Source organism: Coregonus clupeaformis, chromosome 1 (genome assembly GCF_020615455.1).
Source record: "Coregonus clupeaformis isolate EN_2021a chromosome 1, ASM2061545v1, whole genome shotgun sequence".
In the NCBI taxonomy this organism is placed as follows: Eukaryota; Metazoa; Chordata; class Actinopteri; order Salmoniformes; family Salmonidae; genus Coregonus; species Coregonus clupeaformis.
The window spans coordinates 34083249-34105182 of record NC_059192.1 but is presented as its reverse complement, the minus strand read 5'-3'; the positions used below and the strand labels follow the sequence as shown (position 1 = coordinate 34105182).

The following is a 21934-nucleotide window of genomic DNA, read 5'->3' as shown; positions in this document are numbered from 1 at the left end:
GTTCGTCATGCAGTCTGAAGAGGGCAGCCTAGTCCCAGTTTTGATAGGCCTATTTCCTGCTGTAGGTTGGTAATGATCCTTCTTTAGGTTATTTTTGTAGGGGAAACTCAACTACCATTGGAATGAGAAGACTAAAGATGACATCCCTTTCAGTTTGTATCCACATGTTTAAAGTTTTTAGTGTAATGAAATAAGGAAATGAAATTAATGTCCCATCACCACCCTCCCCTGATCGGAGGACAACTTTATCAATGTGAAATGTCAATGTCACTTTAATGTCTTTATAGTAGGTATAATATGGTAATTGTGACAATTGCACCAAAGCTGGTAATGCAATTAACATTGAACGCCTTTAAGTTCAACTTGGCAAACAAACATCTCACTTAAGTACGTCCGACCTTGACATCAGCACATGACGTCACACCTTTCTTCGAACATCGCAAGGGTCAAAAGATACTGATGGAGGTGTGTTTGTGTTTGTGTGTGTGTGCGCACGTGTCCATGTTCGTGTGCATGTGTACGTGCCTGCATGTGTGTGTGCTTGCCTGCCTTCCATAGGTGTGATGTCACAGCGTGTCGAAGCGGAAGGATTTCATGAGCATAAACCCCCCATAAGCTTGGACCTTAAGGCTTACTGGCTTTAGACCCATCTGTCTCTCTCTCTCTCGCTCTCTCGCTCTCTCTCTCTCCCTTGTCTTTCCCCACCTCAATCTCTCACCAAACAGTGGTATTCTCTGTCCAATCAAATAGCTCTGATGTTAGAGCGTGCTATAGGCTGAGGCTCAGTGTTTGTTGTGCTTATATACAGCACTAAATGTAGCCCTAGCGCGATAGTCAGCGTCCTATGGATTAGTGTACCTCACATGATATGAACGCTGTCCACTCCTACAGTCATGTCTGTTGGACTGATGCCAGCAGCTGGCATGTAACAAAGGCTCAATTAACCAACTCCATGGCCATAGTAAAGCTGGCTTTGAGACAGACAGGACAGGGTAGACCTGAAAAGACAGGCAAACACAACAGAATTAGACAAAGAGTAGACAGGAAGTACTGTTGTGGACAGTGTATTCTATGTCATCATTGTGAGTCATATGAGTGGGTTATCATCCACAAAATACAGTATGTCTAAGGTCTTCTCAGAAAAACACATGATGGAGTCTCTTTCTATGGCGTGGACATTTGGCTATTTGTTTTACAAGTTTCATTACACACATAGGCCTATGGGTCGGCTTGTTGTTGCTGCAAGAAGACCAAATGAAGACATGAACAACATAATGAGAGAATACAAAGCAAAAACACACGGCCAGAACCACTTTGGCCTAATTGAGTTATCTGTAATAACTGTCATGTGCTGGGCGTAGTTTTTTGTGGGTGCTTTTGAGTAGGAGGACAAAGCAGAGTGTTGTTAAAATTGCCTGGGTGCCTTCCTGTCGTTTTCCAGTGCCCTTAACTACTTTGACAGACATCCAGGTCTGTAAACAAGGCTTGATGATATTGCCTCTATTCCACCACTCCCAACTGGCTCACTCACAATAACTCTGATGTTGCCTGAAACAGCAGTGGAGCATCTTGTTTTTCAAAATCTTCTCAAGTTCTTTGCACTATAATGTTTGGTAATTACATTTTAATGGTAGGCTAATGATAGTTTCACCCTGCTACATTATTATTTTTAAATGATTTCTGGACTTGTATAATGCTATAAGGTTTTCCCCCATTTAAAGCAGAGGCCAGTGCAATTTCATATATCTAACAAAGCGTAAAGACAAAATGCCATAAGAAATCCCATATGAATTGCATTCTACACTCCGCCATATGGCTCCTGCCAGTAGCGGTTACAGGAGTAGGGATACTGCGCATGTCCGAAACTGCCAAATATGAACGCTGCTCCAACATCTCAAGACATCTGACCAAACCAGGTAGGGGTATTTCATATCTTGACCGGTATTTTTGATGTCTTGCTGTTTCTTCAGCGGTTATTAACACACATGCGCAGTCCTCTTGCCTTTTATGCATCGTGATAATATTAGTTAGCCCGCTCGCAATGCAAGTTCAACAACCACCAATGTTGACAGTGAGGAACAGAATTTGTCTCGCTATCTTGTCACTACGCTAGTTAGCTAGCTAGGTCCTAGCTGGCTAACTATCGCTCTGCATATGAAGGAAAGGCTATATGGTCGTAGCAAATTATTTGACATGATATAACTAGCTAGCTATTCTAGCTAATGTTATGCTATGTCTTGACCTGGTGAAAACACTGACCAGACAATAGACCAATGGCTAACGTGAATGGAAGGAAACCGCTTTGTTAGCGCGCGCTCTTTCCACATTTCTAGCTAGCTCTACCTGTCACCTTTGCCAGGGTTACCACTAACGTTAGCTACAAGCTTTCACGGCGTTCGCAGGTCCTAGCTAGCTAGCCGTGAAAGGTGACCAACTTAATTTAGTCCGTTTTATTCTAGCTATATTAATGCATTTCTTACCCAGCCCCATATAGCCAGGTGGCTATGCCGAGGTGTGGTGTCGGCACCTTGTCGCTTGCCATAATGACATTCGCCTGTCACATTAATTCTCCTAGTCAGTGTTGGCTAACTAGCTACACTGAAAAAAATATATAAACGTAAAGTGTTGGTTTAATGAGCTGAAATAAAATATTACAAATGTTCCATACGCACAAAAAGCTTATTTCTCTAAAATGTTGTGCACATTTGTTTACCTCCCCTTTTAGTTGGCAGTTCTCCTTTGCCAAGATAATCCATCCACCTGACAGGAATGGCATATCAAGAAGCTGATTAAACAGCATTATGATTACACAGATGCACCTTGTGCTAAGGACAATAAAAGACCACTCTAAAATGTGCAGTTTTGTCACACAACACAATGCCACATCTCAAGTTTTGAGGGAGGGTGGAATTGGCATGCTGACTGCAGGAGTGTCCACCAGAGCTTTTGCCAGAGAATTTAATGTTAATTTCTCTACTAGAAGCCGCTTCCAACGTTGTTTTAGAGAATTTGGCAGTATGTCCAACCCGCCTCACAACCGCAGACCACGTGTATGGCGTCATAGGCGAGCGGTTTGCTGATGTCAACATTGTGAACAGAGTACCCCATGATGGCGTTCGGGTTATGGTAGGGGCAGGCATAAGCTACTGGCAACAAACACAATTGCATTTTATCGATGGCAATTTAAATGCACAGAAATACCGTGACGAGATCCTGAGGCCCATTTCTTTTAAAGTATCTGTGACCAACAGAGGCATATCTGTATTCCCAGTCATGTGAAATCCATAGATTAGGGCCTAATTTATTTATTTAAATTGACAGATTTCCTCATTTAAACTTAAAATCAGTAAAACCTTTGAAATTGTTGCATGATGCGTTTTATATTTTTGTTCAAGATAGCTAGCTGTCTTGATAACAGTTGTGTCATCATCAGTGTCCCTTGCTGGCTGATCCTGCATAATAATGCAGTTCTACAATATAGCTGAAATCTATAGCCAGCTAACTAAAGTCATTTATTTTTAGCTGGAGGCGGTGCTCAGCTGCATCTCTGTACCTGGGATTGCAGCCCTCTGGCTTGAAGTCAGTGACCCAATATGATCCCATATTGTAGTGTTGTTCAGCTCAACAATTTTGTCAGTTTTTGTCAAGGATGGCCATTGGCCATTGTTAATCCTCTGTCATGCAACATCATTTTTTTTCCTGCTTAAAACTATAGACATACTTAGAATGCTATGCCCTTAATTGCTCACTCAACCTTTGCCCTGAGACATGGCTGTGTAGACTAGATGGTTGTGACTAGATGTAGTACACCTACGACCAGAAGTGAGTTTTCATAGCAGGTTTGGAGAGCATTTTAGCTAACCCTATTTCTAACCTTATCCTAACCTGCAGCTTAAGTTCTCCTAACCTGCTATGAAAAGTAACTTCCGGTCGTAGCTGTATAGTACCTAGTCAAAACCAGTCTCAGCCAGTCAGGGCAACCTTAACCTATATAGCTAGTGTGGGTTGCATATTTGTAGCCTACATCAAAGGTCTTCTTCTGAAATGGCTCACATACAGACTAGCTTACACAACATTCCCTTTACTTTGTCCCGTCCTCCCCCTGCATTAAGTTCCAAATAGCCTGTCAAGCAAACCAATATGTTTGTAACAGATGTTATCTCATTCTTTTCCCCTATCTACTTCTCTCTGCAGTGAACATCATGGGTGGTTGAGAGATACACCCTGGACTTATTTGTTGTGAAGAGGACAGGCTAGTTAGGCTAGGCTATACTCTAGACCCCTCAGCCGCAGTCCAGAAGCTTCTGCAGCCATGGCTGAAGAGGACTACGGCTGCTTCGTGGACTGGACCCAGATGGGGGACCTGGCCAACAGCAGTGGCCCCTCCAAACTGGACGTCAAGGACCCAGTAGAGCTCAAGAAGCTGGCCAGGCAGGGCCACTGGGCCAAGAACCACAAACTTCGTGCCCAGGTCTACCAGCAACTCATCAAGGCCATCCCCTGTCGCACCGTCACCCCCGACGCTGAGGTCTACCGTGACCTCATGGGGGACAACACAGGTAAAAAAGCCTCGTCCGTCATCCCACTGCCAGACTTTGTGGACGGCAGCGCTGTTCCACGCTACTGCCTCAAGGCAGACTCAGTGACCGCCGTCCACCGGGTCATCTCCTGTCTGGCGGGCCAGTTCCCAGACATCTCACACTGCCCGGCACTGCCCGCCATGACGGCCCTCCTTCTGCACTTCAGCGCCGACGAGGCGCAGTGCTTCGAGCACATCAGCCGTCTGCTGGCCTGCAACGAGCCGGGCCGACGCTTGGTGGACCAGACCTTCCTGGCCTATGAGTCCAGCTGCATGACCTTCGGTGACCTGGCCAACAAGTACTGCCCGGCCGCCCACAAGCTGATCGTGGCCACAGCGCAGGACGTGGTGGAGGTGTACTCAGGCTGGCAGCGCTGGGTGCTGGGTGACCTGCCCTTCAGCCACATGGCCCGGGTACTAGACGTCTTCCTGGTGGAAGGATACAAGGTGTTGTACCGCGTGGCTCTGGCCCTGCTCAAGTTCTACCGCAAGCAGAAGGCCGGGGCTGGGGGTCAGCCGTCAGAGGGCCAGAAACAGGACTCTGCAGAGGTCAAGGCGGAGATCCAGGCCTTTGTCAAAGCCATCGGCTCCAGCATCACCCCAGACAAGCTGCTGGAGAAGGCCTTCTCCATCCGCCTGTTCAGCCGCAAAGAGATTACCCTCCTGCAGCTCACCAATGAGAAGTCGCTGCAGCAGAAGGGCATCACTGTCAAACAGAAGAGGTGAGTGAGGGCTAGAGAGACGGCATGAGCTCTATTGGGTCTAATTGAAATTGGAGAGTTAATTTACTTATAGAGAAATATTGTCTACAATGCTGTCAATGGATATCAATGAGGCAGTGGACACTAGTACATTTACATTTACGTCATTTAGCAGACGCTCTTATCCAGAGCGACTTACAAATTGGTGTATTCACCTTATAGCCAGTGGGATAACCACTTTACAATATGTTTATTTTTTTTGGGGGGGGTAAAAGGATTACTTTATCCTATCCCAGGTATTTCTTAAAGAGGTGGGGTTTCAAGTGTCTCCGGAAGGTGGTGAGTGACTCCGCTGTCCTATTGTCGTGATTGAGCTTGTTCCACCATTGGGGTGCCAGAGCAGCGAACAGTTTTGACTGGGATGAGCGGGAACTGTGCTTCCTCTGCTAATGCTATGCTAGCGCTTTAGCTAATGGCAGCGTAAATAAACATTAGACATGGCAATAGGCCATGAACCAAATCAGGATGGTATGCTACGAATGAGAGACATGCACTCGAAAACATGTGCGTGACAACTTTAGCCACCAGTGAGGGTCAGGTCTAGAAGGGATACCGCTAATGTCAGTGACATTATACATATTCGAGTCGGGTCGGGGAGAATTTTGGCTAACCCTTTTCCTTACCTTAACCTAGTTCTCCTAACCTGCCCACCAATTCTCCTAACCTGCTACGTACGAATAGTCACATTTTCGGCATCCCATCTAGTCAAAACCACCAGTGAGAAGTGGCCATCGTTCCTGGCTATATATAGCCGGTATGACCTGCCGCTAAAAGCATTTGGATACCTGCTGTATTTGGATTGGTTAATTGATTTTCTGTTTTTTAGTTCGCTCACACTTTTTCCTGTTGTGGCTGTCTGTGTGGTTCGGGTCTGCTTTTTGTCACTGAATATTTTCTCACCATTCTGTTCATAGTTTTCCCCTTTTTGTTTTCTCTTTTTTTGCTGTCCATTTTCCATCTGCCGTCGTCTTCTGTTTTCACCTTCACTCCTGTGTCCATGTGTCTACTGCTCCTCCATTCTCCTATTTGCACTTGGCTCTGTTAGTCTGAGGTAGGTGTCTCTCTCTGTTCACCTGTTAATACTTGAGCTGACCTCCCTCATTAGTGATACATTGTATTAGAAACTGTGTCCACATTCTCTGTAAACTATAATGTTATAAGTGACCAGGAAAACACGATTTGGACAACGAACACACAACCATAGTCAAAACCAAAAAACAGTGTGATGGTTTTTGCTTCTCCTTAACACTCAATTGAATATGCCTAATTAAAGTCCCAGACTGACTACAGTACTAGACGGTCCAATCCCCTTGTTTAAGGTCTGAATTAGGTGCTGTTGGTTCCAGCTCACGCTGTGGCCCTTAAGGTCAGGAGTTGTACAGTTACAACAACAACCATGACATATCCAGACAAGCTCAGAAAATACAGTTTTAACCTTCCATTACCACAACCTCATGGCTGTACAAAGACTGCTTTGACTGTCCGATCAGGAGATTGTGTGTTACTGACAAAGTATTCCTCTCCTTCCTGCCCGGTTACCATGGCTACAGGCGCAACGTGCAGCTGGCTCTGAACCCGGACACCTTCTCCTCGGAAGTGGTCAGCGCCAAGGAGATGAGGGACATCTGGTCATGGATCCCCGAGCGCTTCGCCCTGTGCGAACCACAGCTCCTCTTCACTACCTCCACTCACGGCTGCAGCCTCAACAGGTACCCACTGGAGTACCCACTTTACCAGTCTCACTTTAGCCACTCACTGCAGCCAAGGCTAACCACTAGACCAGGGGTGTCAAACATACTGATCCAATGTGGGCTGCAGGTGTTTTCTGGGAGGAAACGGTCTCCGTCTACATTTAAAATACCTAAAACCAAATTGAAAGTGGGTAGAAATTATAATGGACCTACATTTTTATACAGTCTCTACACTCTGTCCAGCTTGCTAACAATCACCGAAACGAAAGCTAGACAGTCAGGGAGCATTCAATTCCATAGACTAGGCTATTTTGGGCAAATTATAACCAATTTTCAGTGCGGTCCTCCGGACGGACCTCAGTGAAGACCGAATATGGCCCATGGGGCAAAATAAGTTTGATACCCTGCACTCTACAGTTTCCTGTACCCAGTTTACCTTGCAGTCTCCGGTTCCACACCAACCTAACCTTAGTGACAACTAGGATTGGGTTATAGCAACATTTTCATATCATTGATAGGCTATATCGCTGCATATATGCAACATTATCGCTGATATGCGATTAATATTGCAGATATGATGATATCGCAGATATGCAAAAATATCGTCGGTATGCTGTAATGTACCTGAGTAACTGATATACTGCCCACTTTATTCATCCTCATTGGTACACTTTACCCTGTATTGGGCCCAATTTACCATACAGCTTACTCTGTACATTTCGCCACGGTCTCGGCTACCATGCCTACTTTACCACAAAGGGGCAATTTGCGATTGGTACATCCATTTTTTTTAAAACTTTTAAATGAGTTATTTATTTATTTGTACATACATACATACATACATACATACAGTTGAAGTCATAAGTTTACATACACCTTAGCCAAATAAATTTAAACTCAGTTTTTCACATTTCGACATTTAATCCTAGTAAAGATTCCCTGTCTTAGGTCAGTTAGGATCACCACTTTATTTTAAGAATGTGAAATGTCAGAATAATAGTAGAGATTGATTTATTTCAGCTTTTATTTATTTCATCACATTCCCAGTGGGTCAGAAGTTTACATATACTCAATTAGTATTTGGTAGCATTGCCTTTAAATTGTTTAACTTGGGTCAAATGTTTCGGGTAACCTTCCACAAGCTTTCCACAATAAGTTGGGTGAATTTTGGCCCATTCCTCCTGACAAAGCTGGTGTAACTGAGTCAGGTTTGTAGGCCTCCTTGCTCGCACACGCTTTTTCAGTTCTGCCCACACATTTTCTATAGGATTGAGGTCAGGGCTTTGTGATGGCCACTCCAATACCTTAACTTTGTTGTCCTTAAGCCATTTTGCCACAACTTTGGAAGGATGCTTGGGGTCATTGTCCATTTGGAAGACCCATTTGCGACCAAGCTTTAACTTCCTGACTGATGTCTTGAGATGTTGCTTCAATATATTCACCAAATCATCCTTCCTCATGATACCATCTATTTTGTGAAGTGCACCAGTCCCTCCTGCAGCAAAGCACCCCCACAGCATGATGCTGCCACCCCTGTGCTTCACGGTTGGGAGGGTGTTCTTCGGCTTGCAAGCTCCCCCCTTATTCCTCCAAACATAACCATGGTCATTATGGCCAAACAGTTATATTTTTGTTTCATCAGACCAGAGGACATTTCTCCAAAAAGTAAGGTCTTTGTCCCCATGTGCAGTTACAAACCGTAGTCTGGCTTTTTTATGCCGGTTTTGGAGCAGTAGCTTCTTCCTTGCTGAGCGGCCTTTCAGGATATGTCGATATAGGACTCGTTTTACTGTGGATATAGATACTTTTGTACTTGTTTCCTCCAGCATCTTCACAAGGTCCTTTGCTCTTGTTCTTTGATTGATTTGCACTTTTCGCACCAAAGTACGTTAATCTCTAGGAGACAGAACGCGTCTCCTTCCTGAGCGGTATGACGGCTGCGTGGTCCCATGGTGTTTATACTTGCGTACTACTGTTTGTACAGATGAACGTGGTACCTTCAGGCGTTTGTAAATTGCTCCCAAGGATGAACCAGACTTGTGGAGGTCTAAAAAAAAATATTCTGAGGCCTTAGCTGATTTTATTTTTATTTTCCCATGATGTCAAGCAAAGAGACACTGAGTTTGAAGGTAGGCCTTGAAATACATCCACAGGTACACCTCCAGTTGACTCAAACTTCTTCTTTAAGAGGCTCCTCTGTCCTCCACTCGTTACCTGTATTAATGGCACCTGTTTGACCTTGTTATCAGTATTAAAGACACCTGTCCACAACCTCAAACAGTCACACTCCAAACTCCACTATGGCCAAGACCAAAGAGCTGTCAAAGGACACCTCATTTTTCTCATTTTGTCTGTCATAGTTGACGTGTACCTATGATGAAAATTACAGGCCTCTCATCTTTTTAAGTGGGAGAACTTGCACAATTGGTGCCTGACTAAATACTTTTTCCCCCACTGTATATGCTTGTTTTACTCCATTGTTTATAAATGTAATTGTACACAAACACTTTATATCCTAAAAACATGCTTGAAACTATACATTTAATATCATGGATGGTCAGCCATTACATCTGTCTATTAATTTGAGACAGGCTACATTTCTCCAGCCCCATCCCTCAGCTATTTACCAAAACAGTGGTGGGACTGCCACTTTGTTATTGTTTGAATTGCAGATTGCCTCTTTAAAAGAGGGGTAAGGAAATGACTTGGGGACAGTAAGGTCACCCACTTATGTATTTTTGTTCAGCAGCAATAGAACTAGAATATAATTTTAGTTAAGTGAAGAATCAGCAATGGCCCTTGTTCAATATTCACACTCCCCTTGACCTTGTACAGCCTCGTACTGAATCCATCACCCACAGGCCAAACGGAAGACTTAGTTTAGGATCATATTCACATATTCATAGCTCACACACAAACAGAATCTTGTTTATAGAATGCGAACAGTAGCCCACACCTTTTCTCCAGGGCCAGGTTTTAAGGATCAATACTGTAGGTTTAGTTAATATTTACCCTCCTGTATTGGTTTACTGTTCATCAGGTGAGACACGGATGAATATCAGAGCTATCGAAAGTATATCACTAGGGGCCATAAAGACGTTCATACTTTCAGTCAGCTAGTGAAAACTGCTGATCTCTCAGACTTAAATTGACACATTTGGTTTTTCAATAGGAATGGGTTAACTTTCTGAATTATGCTACATAGAAATCATTGACCAAAGAGACACTGCAGTATGATCATAAAACAAAATAATGAATGTAATCTGACCTTGTAAAAAAACACATGGAATGTATCGTACATCATCTTTTAAGATGCAACATGGTAGTTAAAGGGAAGCTTATGTGTGTGTTTTTCGTATGGATAATTTCATGCATACATACGTGGCCAGATTGTGTAATAGTGGTTGTCCATTCCTTTTGTCCCAGGTTCTACGCTCATGTCGAAGGCTATGAGCCCACTCTGCTACTCATCAGGACCTGTGACGCTGACGTAAGGACCTTACACACACAGCGTTACCACCCTCGTGGAACAGTATAATGACAACCACGGCAATAGACGAGTAACTCTCGAGCTCACATTTATTATGATATTGAAAAAATAGGCATGGTGTTTTAAATCTACAGTTGAGTCTGTTTTTCAATCATATTGATATGGTAAAGACCTATCTTTTTAATGATATCTATGAATACAGGTACCATATGCAGTATCTACTTTTTTTTTATAATATTTTTTTTGTTGTTGCCTTTTTTGCAACCCTGTCTCGAAGTGTCATATCCCTGTTTTCCTCTTCTTCTATGCCTTTTGACATTGTCCCATCCTTCTATTTCCTATCCCACTTCTCCCTTTGATTCTACTGTAATACACCCTCTCACCATGCCCTGCATTGTCTGTCCAGGTATGTGGAGCCTTTCTCTCAACCGATTGGGAGGAGCGCAAGCGAGGCGGGAACAAACTCAGCTTCTTTGGGACTGGAGAATGTTTTGTCTTTAGGGTGAGTTGTGTTTATTTCCCTATTTACTTAATTTTTCCTATTCAAGGCTATGTGAATCCACCATTCTCTATTTTTTTTGTATTATTTTTGGGGAGCAAGGTTATTATAGTAAACGAAAACTGAAACTAAAATAAAAACTACAATTGGAAAAACTATTTAGTAAACTGAAATCAAATGCTGTTTTCAAACTTTTTTTTAATGGGGTTTTCGAGCTTCTGAATCTGGTGGGTAAATGCTGCCAGTATATGGCAATGTTTCAAATAGGCCTAGCTTGTGCATCACTATCACTAGCTAACAGGGTAGAAATCCGAGGGTGAGCGCGCAGCATGAGGGTGAACAATGGCGGCAGCAAACCCAACACCAGCAGTGGTCGGTCGCAAAAGGCAAAGCCCTTTATGGGATGATTTATAGTACATTGCTGGAAAGGACAAAAGCAAATGTATTGTAGTGTCAGATGGCAGTGTGTGTGAAATGGAGATAAAGGGGGAAACCCAACCAACCTGAACAGCACCCACAAAGAATGTCAGGATAAAGACAAGGTCAAACTGCTATTATTTAATTTTTGGAATTAGGTCAGGATTCGACTCAAATCTAATTTTATTTGTCACATGCGCCGAATACAACAAGTTTAGACTTGTGAAATGCTTACTTATGAACTCTTTCCCAACAATGCAGTTAAAAGTAAGAAAAATAAAATGGTAACACACTAAAATAACAATAACGAGGATATATACAGGCTATATACAAGGAGTACCGAGTCGGTGTACGGCGGTATGAGGTAGTTGGGGTGATATGGTACATGTAGGTTTGATTAGGTGATTGATTGATTGAAGTACTACAGTGAGGGGAAAAAGTATTTGATCCCCTGCTGATTTTTGCCCACTGACAAAGACATGATCAGTATATAATTTTAATGGTAGGTTTATTTGAACAGTGAGAGACAGAATAACAACAAAAAAATCCAGAAAAACGCATGTAAAAAATATTATAAATTGATTTGCATTTTAATGAGGGAAATAAGTATTTGACCCCTCTGCAAAACATGACTTAGTACTTGGTGGCAAAACCCTTGTTGGCAATCACAGAGGTCAGACGTTTCTTGTAGTTGGCCACCAGGTTTGCACACATCTCAGGAGGGATTTTGTCCCACTCCTCTTTGCAGATCTTCTCCAAGTCATTAAGGTTTCGAGGCTGACGTTTGGCAACTCGACGTCATTGTCATGCTGGAATACCCATCCACGACCCATTTTCAATGCCCTGGCTGAGGGAAGGAGGTTCTCACCCAAGATTTGACGGTACATGGCCCCGTCCATCATCCCTTTGATGCGGTGAAGTTGTCCTGTCCCCTTAGCAGAAAAACACCCCCAAAGCATAATGTTTCCACCTCCATGTTTGACGGTGGGGATGGTGTTCTTGGGGTCATAGGCAGCATTCCTCCTCCTCCAAACACGGCGAGTTGAGTTGATGCCAAAGAGCTAGATTTTGGTCTCATCTGACCACAACACTTTCACCCAGTTCTCCTCTGAATCATTCAGATGTTCATTGGCAAACTTCAAATCAAATCAAATCAAATTTTATTGGTCACATGCGCCGAATACAACAGGTGCAGACATCACAGTGAAATGCTTACTTACAGCCCTTAACCAACAGTGCATTTATTTTTAACAAAAAAAGTAAAAATAAAACAACAAAAAAAGTGTTGAGAAAAAAAAGAGCAGAAGTCTATATATACAGGGGGTACCGGTGCAGAGTCAATGTGCGGGGGCACCGGCTAGTTGAGGTAGTTGAAGTAATATGTACATGTGGGTAGAGTTAAAGTGACTATGCATAAATAATTAACAGAGTAGCAGCAGCGTAAAAAGGATGGGGTGGGGGGGCAGTGCAAATAGTCCGGGTAGCCATGATTAGCTGTTCAGGAGTCTTATGGCTTGGGGGTAGAAGCTGTTGAGAAGTCTTTTGGACCTAGACTTGGCACTCCGGTACCGCTTGCCGTGCGGTAGCAGAGAGAACAGTCTATGACTAGGGTGGCTGGAGTCTTTGACAATTTTGAGGGCCTTCCTCTGACACCGCCTGGTATAGAGGTCCTGGATGGCAGGAAGCTTGGCCCCAGTGATGTACTGGGCCGTACGCACTACCCTCTGTAGTGCCTTGCGGTCGGAGGCCAAGCAGTTGCCATACCAGGCGGTGATGCAACCAGTCAGGATGCTCTCGATGGTGCAGCTGTATAATTTTTTGAGGATCTGAGGACCCATGCAAAATCTTTTCAGTCTCCTGAGGGGGAATAGGCTTTGTCGTGCCCTCTTCACGACTGTCTTGGTGTGTTTGGACCATGATAGTTCGTTGGTGATGTGGACACCAAGGAACTTGAAGCTCTCAACCTGTTCCACTACAGCCCTGTCGATGAGAATGGGGGCATGCTCAGTTCTCTTTTTTTTCCTGTAGTCCACAATCATCTCCTTTGTCTTGGTCACGTTGAGGGAGAGGTTGTTGTCCTGGCACCACACGGCCAGGTCTCTGACCTCCTCCCTATAGGCTGTCTCATCGTTGTCGGTGATCAGGGGGACCTTGCGGGCGCTGCAGGATTTCAGTCCTTCACGGCGTAGTGTGTTGTGTGTTGCCTTGAGATCATTGACAAGATCCTCCTGTGTAGTTCTGGGCTGATTCCTCACCGTTCTCATGATCATTGCAACTCCACGAGGTGAGATCTTGCATGGAGCCCCAGGCTGAGGGAGATTGACAGTTCTTTTGTGTTACTTCCATTTGAGAATAATCTCACCAAGCTGCTTGGTGATGGTCTTGTAGCCCATTCCAGCCTTGTGTAGGTCTACAATCTTGTCCCTGACATCCTTGGAGAGCTCTTTGGTCTTGGCCATGGTGGAGAATTTGGAATCTGATTGATTGCTTCTGTGGACAGGTGTCTTTTATACAGGTAACAAACTGAGATTAGGAGCACTCCCTTTAAGAGTGTGCTCCTAATCTCAGTTCGTTACCTGTATAAAAGACACCTGGGAGCCAGAAATCTTTCTGACTGAGAGGGGGTCAAATACTTATTTCCCTCATTAAAATGCAAATCAATTGATAACATTTTTTACATGCATTTTTCTGGATTATTTTGTTGTTATTCTGTCTCTCACTGTTCAAATAAACCTACCATTCAGATTATAGACTGATAATTTCTTTGTCAGTGGGCAAACGTACAAAATCAGCAGGGGATCAAATACTGTAGAATGTCCAGGTAGCCATTTAATTAACTATTCAGCAGTTTTATGGTTTGGGGGTAGAAGCTGTTCAGGAGCCTTTTGGTTCCAGACTTGGAGCTCTGGTACCGCTTGCCGTGCGGTAGCAGAGAGAAAAGTCTATGACTAGGGTGGCTGGAGTCTTTGACAATTTCTTGGGCCTTCCTCTGACACCGCCTGGTATAGAGGTCCTGGATGGCAGGGAGCTCGGCCCCAGTGATGTACTGGGCCGTACGCACTACCCTCTGTAGCGCCTTGCGGTCGGATGACGAGCAGTTGCCATACTAAGCGGGGATGCAGCCAATCAAGATGCTATCAACTTTTTAAGATCTGAGGGCCCATGCCAAATCTTTTCAGCTTCCTGAAAGGAAAGAGGTGTTGTCACGTCACGGGTTTGCCACCTAGGAAATGTGTGTGACCGGACCATCTCAAATAGTACTTGAGTACCCCTGCTATAGGCCTACAACACATAAATGGCTCCTAGCCTCCCATGCATAAGGCTACTTTCTGTCCCTAACACTAAAACTGAAACTAAATAATATAAAAATGAAATATAAATGTTTTTATCAAACTGAAACTGAAAGAAAACGAGTAAATCAAATCTGAAAACTAACTGAAACTAAACTGAATTTCAAATGAAAATCCTAAAGTAATAGAAATAAAAACTAATAGAAAATCACAACTATAAAAACCTTGTTGGGGATTAGAATGTTTTGTGGAATGTTTTGGGTACATCCCATATAATTTCGCCTCCAAGGTAGCAATCAGTGACTAAGAGTGGACACCAGGGGGCGCCATTTACAAATAGTTTCTTCATCCCCAGTCACAATAATTAGCCTCCTTATCAACAGTCTGGCCTCCACCCACTGAACAGAAAAGCCAAAATGCAGTATTTCTTCTTGAGTGATAGTGATAGTTTTGTACATTTTAGAGAGGTTTTGCTGAGTGTATCTGGGTCTAGAAATAGCCTTCTTTCAAGTCCTTTTCCATTTAATTATTAAAGTGTTGTGGTGTGGATGATGCACAGCTATGTGCTCTGACGGTCTGCCTGTGAATACCGCCCTACACAGACACACACACTCATCGGAAACTCCTGAAACTGGAGCCGAACGGTACAGTAGCACCTGATCAGGCCCTCACCTGCCACCACATACATTTTAACATTTTAGTCATTTAGCAGACGCTCTTCAGAGCGACTTACAGTAGTGAGTGCATACGTTTTCGTACTGGTCCCTCGTGGGAATCGAACCAACAACCCTGGCGTTGCAAGCGCCATGTTCTACAAACTGAGCCACACGGGACAGTAACAGGGGACCACACACAGTAAGATGGGGATCGAGATCTATTAGACATGCATGGAGAGAAGGGAGTGAAGAAACTAGAGGAGGTGGGTGGAGGATGGGGACAGGGAATGAAAAAGCACCAATTATGACAGAGTATCAGTATCCAGTTTGTGTCTGGAGGGTTAAAGGTAAACACCTCAAGTGTGTGTGTATATATGAAAATATACCCTCAAATGTGATCAATGATTGTTACACTCTGTTTGTCCATATAGCTGAAGCCGGAGATGGAGAGGTACGAGTGGGTGGTGATCCGCCACCCGGAACTGGCCTCCTCCATCAAGGCCCAGAGCAGTGAGGACCCTGCTGAGGACGAGGCTCCCACCGACGGGCAGAACTCTGACAACAGCCTCCCCGTGGAGAGGCCGGCCGCTGACCCATCCAACCGCCTGTCGCCCTTCCTCTCGGCCCGACACTTCCACCTCAACTCCAGAAACACCTCCATGTTCATGGCTGGCAACTTTGACTCCATCATAGTGGGTGAGTGGGAATCAGTCCTTCATAACCAGCGTCTCTTGTTCGTAATCAATCAGACTGTCCAGAGTGAGTAGATTGTCCTCATCAATGACTGATATAGACCTGACAATTAAACTAACATCTAGGAACTGAGGATCCCTGTGGCCCTTGCCTGTGAGTCTCCTCTCCCTCAGCGTCTCTCTTTAAAAAAAATGGATCTCTCAGATCCAGTGCACTCACCTAGATTCAGCTCATTTTTCTGTCTTAACTCCTCCTGCTGTTCTGTCTCCTGCCAGGGGGAGGCGAGGGCAACGCGCTGTACATCGACGGCGAGCTGAACCACGGACGCACAGCCCGCTGCACCACCTTCGACAACCCACCGCTCTGCTCCACCGAGAGCTTCCAGGTGGCCCTGCTGGAGGTGTGGGGCTTCCAGGACGCCATGGCCTCAGATAGATAGAGAGACACATACACACAGTTTAGAGACACACACACACCCCACCAAGGGCCTGATGAAGGTACCAGCAATATCAGAACAAACCCCTTTCCGTCCAGCAAATTCATTTATCCTTTGAATTCGATACATAAATGTGAAATATTTGTATTTATTAATGTAAAACAAGTATCATCTTCTGAAAGTATCTTTATTTGTGATTATTTTTTACAGTTTTAATTGTTGTATTATTCTTTTTGTTGACTCATTTGGGGGATTTTAAAAAGGCTTTGACTGGCATTATTACCAAATGCCATGGTTTTACACACTCAAGTAACTTGTTTCATTTCTATATTCACTTTATATCTACTCATGAATTTGTGCAATCTGGTTAGGCACCAAACCAACCGCCAAAATCGTAGTTAGTAGGCCTGTAAGTCTTAGAACATATGCCGTCTACCCAGCTGGAGTCTATGAAAAATGAATTGTACAAAGTGAAGTGTGTATTTGGTAAAGAATGTTGAATTGTGGGGTCTTTGCAATCAAAAAAATAATAAGTAATGCAGTTGTGACATAAGTCGTGCCAGGTTTTGTTGTCTTTCATCAAGCCCAGTTGTGCTTTTCCCCTCTAACTGTACATATCTGGGAGTTATTACTCTATATCAGATTAACTGTAGTGCTGTTGGCAGATATTTGTGTAATCTTGATGTTTCAGTGTAGCCTGGTCCCAGATCTGTTTGTGCTGTCTTACTGAACCATCTCCTATGATCATTCATTGTCATGCCAAACATGGCAATTGGCTATACAGTTGGCTATACGGTACGAACAGATCTGGGACCAGGCTAGTTTGTCTGGCTGTTGTGCGCCCATATTCTCGCCAGATGTACTATTGGTTCTGCACACAGCAGTAAATTAGATAAAGCCCCCTTGTAAAGTATGTGAATATCGTTCTTTGAATGTTTTTTATTGATACTGTAAAAGTGTTATCAGGTGAGATGAAGACCATATCCACTTCCCTCTCATTTAGGTTCACAACCTGTAGTGAAGCTATCTATGTGTAAGTAATGCAGTATTCATCTGTCTCTCGCTCTCTTTCTCTATCCGTCCCTCTCTATCTCTGAAACAATATTATCCAAAAAAGTGCAGAAAATGTAAGTTATTCTGCAGAGACTCAACAGTATATCATTGAATCTGTGTTGTGTTGAAGAAAGTCCTTCAGTGAAGTATCGATTTAAAAAAAACTACAGATGTATCATATATGTGAAAGTAATACACTTTGAAACAAGTGATATTTGTCTTTGTCAGGTTTTATTGTTCAATATTTATATTTCATCGTTTTTTTGGCCTGCTTTGCATGCATGTGCCCCTACCCACTCTACTGTTCTTTCTCTGACTATGAAAGGAGGGTAGTAGTTTCTTGAACCCTGTCACATAAACGTGTCAGTTGCCTTTCACAGTCTCAGGATCTAACTATTAGCCTAGCCTGACGACTCGCACCAAATTCTTCCGCTGCTCTGTCGTTCGCTACATGCTTTAGTCTGAGACTGCCATCATTGAAGTTGTTTGTGAAGTCCTCAGCGACTGGATCGTCACTAGCCAATCAGAGTATCACAGCCAATGGCACATTTTCAAACCGCCACTTTACCCAAGTGTGTTCTGGCTCTGGACCAAACAGACGGCCCCGACTGTGTTGGCATTAGGTGACGGGTCAGGGAGGTACTCAGATTCAGACTCACTGGGCAGGTTTGCGTGGTAAGGCGAAAGTAAACAGAAGTCTAATAGGGTCGGGGGAGGTACACCGACTTCTGCTATTTCTAGGAATCACGACAATGGCAGACATGTTGTTTGCGTTCGTTATTGCCGATGAAATTGATGCTATTGAAATTCCACTTCTCCTACACAAAGCTGAACGTGATCATCATGTTCCAAGGAATTAATATCCTGATGATAACGAAATTAGATACCAGCCCAAGCTCTTTCACAAGCCTTGTTTTGTATTTCTGTGATGGTTTTCTCAAAATATAACCAGGTAGTGAGTAAATAGGCTACTAGAATGAGAACATATCGGGAGTTTCTGCAGCATATGGGATGTGCTCTGTTTGCCATTACTTCATGCCCTTGTACCTTCCTCATTATTATTTGTGATTGTGCAACATGGAATTATAACAGATGTCATTAAATGGAGTCCAGAAATATTCTTAATGTATGGTAATTGATTGCATGTCAGCATCACTACAGCCTGCAGTGCATTTCTTTAATTCTCAACCTTTGTTACTTTTGTCAGTAAGCAGGTAAAGAACAGAATTTAATTCAATCACATGAAGACAAAACACTCACTGTACAGAAAAGTATTAGACTATACATGTATTGTACATCAGTTCACATAAATTACTGGGTAAACAATATGAAAAGGATTAGACTACATGTACATCAGTTCACATAAGTTACTGGGTGACAATATGCCAAGCAAAATGCCAAGCAGTCGAATGCACTTGGTGTTGACCCCACGACTAGTGTCTGCGGTACTTGCTCGTTGAGAGCCGGTTTCCCGGACAGATTAAGCCTCTAAAATTGCCGATGTAGAAATACCCTACAATAGTGTAGCCTACAATATGTACTCCATTTTATTCACACTTAATAGACAATCAACAAATTTGAATTTGTTTGGTGACAATATTACAAACCAGACCAATTGTAGGCTATAACATTACAGTAACATCTAGATAAATATACTGAACAAAAATATAAATGCAACAATTTCAAAGATTTAACTGAGTTACAGTTCATTTAAGGAAATCAATCAATTGAAATAAATAAATTAGGCCCTAATCTATGGATTTCACATGACTGGGAATACAGATATGCATCTGTTGGTCACAGATGACTTTAAAAAATAACAAATGGGCCTCACAATGGGCCTCAGGATGTCGTCACGGTATCTCTGCATTCAAATTGCCATCAATAAAATGTAATTGTGTTCGTTGTCCGTAGCTAATGCCTGCCCATACCATAACCCCACCGCCACCATGGGGCACTCTGTTCACAACGTTGACATCAGCAAACCGCTCGCCCACACGACGCCATACACGTGGTCTGTGGTTGTGAGGCCGGTTGGACGTACTGCCAAAATCTCTAAAATTACGTTAGAGGCGGCTTATGGTAGAGAAATGAACATTACATTCTCTGGCAACAGCTCTGGTGGACATTCCTGTAGTCAGCATGCCAATTGCACGCTCCTTCAAAACTTGAGACATATGTGGCATTGTGTTGTGTGACAAAACTGCACATTTTAGAGTGGCCTTTTATTGCCTTGTATTGTCCCCAGCACAAGGTGCACCTGTGTAATAATCATGCTGTTTAATCAGTTTCTTAATATTCCATACCTGTCAGGTGGTTGAATTATCTTGGCAATGAAGAAATGCACAACATTTGAGAGAAATAAGCTTTTTGTGCGAATGGAAAATTTGGGGATCATTTATTTCAGCTCATAAAACATGGGACCAACACTTTACATGTTGCGTTTATATTTTTGTTCATTGTACATTAGCTATATTGTCGCACGTAGGATATTTCATTTATTTATGTTAGAAATTTGGATCACATGTAGGCCTATGTAATTAGATTGTAAGGATGTAAGGATAAAGATGTAGTCAAGCTCTAAATAGTCAGTCGCTCAAAACAGTAAACATGCATTGATAATAACCAATGATAGGTGGCGACATCAACCATTTATGAGCATGTTGCGCCTTTTGCTTCCAAAGAAAACAGAAGGTTGTCTCCCACAATGCTTTGGTTCCGACTTCAAGTTGCAGTTGCAGAAATGTACAGTCGACTGCAGTCGAAAGTTCATGACCTTTGATCAGAGGGTTGTTGTAAAGGTCATGCAGTTATGTAGTCGCAAGTTGGATCATTTTTATACCCATAATGCAACACACTTTGAAAGGCGGTGACCAACGTTGGTCAACGTCTTGACAAAAGTAATCTGCTCAACTGCGCCCATTGCGCAGCGTTTGGCCGGAGCAAGCAGTCTGGTTAGCCAGGCAACCATTAGCCCCTCTAAATATTAATGGTTATAACATACGGTCAAGAAACAGTCTTCTTCTAACATCTATTAGCAAAGTCTTAACTGAGTTGAAAAACAAATATTGTTGGAGGTGATTATAATGTTGCTCCTGATGACTGGGTGGATAGGTATCCCACCAGGCATCAGCCCATTGTTTTAATAACTAAATGATTAATTTCTGCTCTAACTTTTAAACTTTATGATATTTGGCATTCTCAGAATCCAACCTTAAAACAAGTGTATTGGTTTAACTCTACAACTAGTGACAGACAATTAAAATCAAGAATGTATTATTGTTTGGTATCTTCCAATCTTCTAAATCTTGTCAGTGAATGTAGTATTTCCTCAGTTCCTCTGACAGACCATTGTTCCCTCCTTCTTTTTTTGATAATGATAAGAGATTTTTTAAATCATACTGGAAATGTAACAATTTTCTTTCAAATAATTAGTATTTTTGTTTACAGTCTAATTCTGCACTTTCTGCTACTAGCAAATGGGAAATTATTAAATTATACATTCGTTGTCTTGCCATAACTGGTAAAATGCTAGCTCGAAACAGATTCTCCAAGCAGATGGATATTATTGTTGATATTAACAGGCTGAGCAATAAACTTGATTTAAATGTTGATGAAAAAGCAGAGCTTGCAAAACACCAATGTGAACTGGACGACATTCAGTGCATTCGGAAAGTATTCAGACCCCTTGACTTTTTCCACATTTTGTTACGTTACAGCCTTATTCTAAAATTTATTTATTTTTAAAGGGGAAGTGGTCTGAATACTTTCCGAATTAACTGTATTGATAAAAGTTATCTTGTCCTAGAGAGATTTACACGGTTATCAAAACGTCACGCCAGGGTAAGCCTGCACGAAACACAGCTCTTATTTTAAGTGTTTCTAAAATCCCCTATGTGAAAAATGAATGGCGGAAAAACGATTGGAACCATTTCCTTGTTTGACCGCTAGGTGTTATGGGTATTGACTCATACTGTGGTCCTCGATGATTGCTTTGTTATCAACAGCCTTGTGGCTATTGTAATCTTTTGACAGTAGAAAAACAGGAATCTCTAAAGTTGTCCCAGGTGAGGCAGGCGCCTTACCTAGTTGGTCTGGAATTCACCAGTCGTATCTGAATACCCATACATGCGTTCTAAATAGTAGGCCTTTCGGGTATGTAAAAATATAATTTTTATAGTATGTGAAATTTCGAAAGTTGAGTATGCTTTAAAGGTCCAACGCCTCTCCTTGATTACCTTTGACCTTTTTCAAAAGGAGGCGAGAAAAGACAGAGGAGAGAGGACGTATGAATTGAGCAAACCAATTGACAAAAGGCCAGAGATTTTGGATTTGCCTCTTCCTCTCTGATAGGATACTCTTCTGCTTC

General features: G+C 42.9%; 1 protein-coding gene across 2 annotated transcripts; it reads left to right on the top strand.

The window, feature by feature from the left end:
* Window positions 1-1824: 1824 nt before the first annotated feature.
* tbc1d24 (TBC1 domain family, member 24) lies at window positions 1825-18683 on the top strand. 2 transcript variants are annotated; one of them, XM_041877155.2, is made up of 8 exons: window positions 1825-1916; window positions 4195-5301; window positions 6386-6391; window positions 6891-7049; window positions 10458-10521; window positions 10928-11023; window positions 15815-16079; window positions 16352-18683. In XM_041877155.2, exons 2-8 carry the CDS (start codon window positions 4313-4315, stop codon window positions 16513-16515), a joined length of 1743 nt encoding a protein of 580 aa, XP_041733089.1. In that variant the 5' UTR covers window positions 1825-1916; window positions 4195-4312; the 3' UTR covers window positions 16516-18683. The 2 variants fall into 2 exon arrangements, with proteins under 2 accessions (XP_041733089.1, XP_041733099.1); XM_041877165.2 differs by lacking the exon at window positions 6386-6391.
* Window positions 18684-21934: the final 3251 nt, after the last annotated feature.

What these genes read in the sequence shown, in the direction of transcription:
- tbc1d24 (XM_041877155.2), top strand. Translation starts at nt 4,313, where the DNA reads ATGGCTGAAGAGGACTACGGCTGCTTCGTGGACTGGACCCAGATGGGG. An exon ending in CACGGCTGCAGCCTCAACAG is followed by an intron (nt 7,050 to 10,457) that starts GTACCCACTGGA and finishes CTTTTGTCCCAG; the next exon opens with GTTCTACGCTCATGTCGAAG. An exon ending in CTTTGACTCCATCATAGTGG is followed by an intron (nt 16,080 to 16,351) that starts GTGAGTGGGAAT and finishes GTCTCCTGCCAG; the next exon opens with GGGGAGGCGAGGGCAACGCG.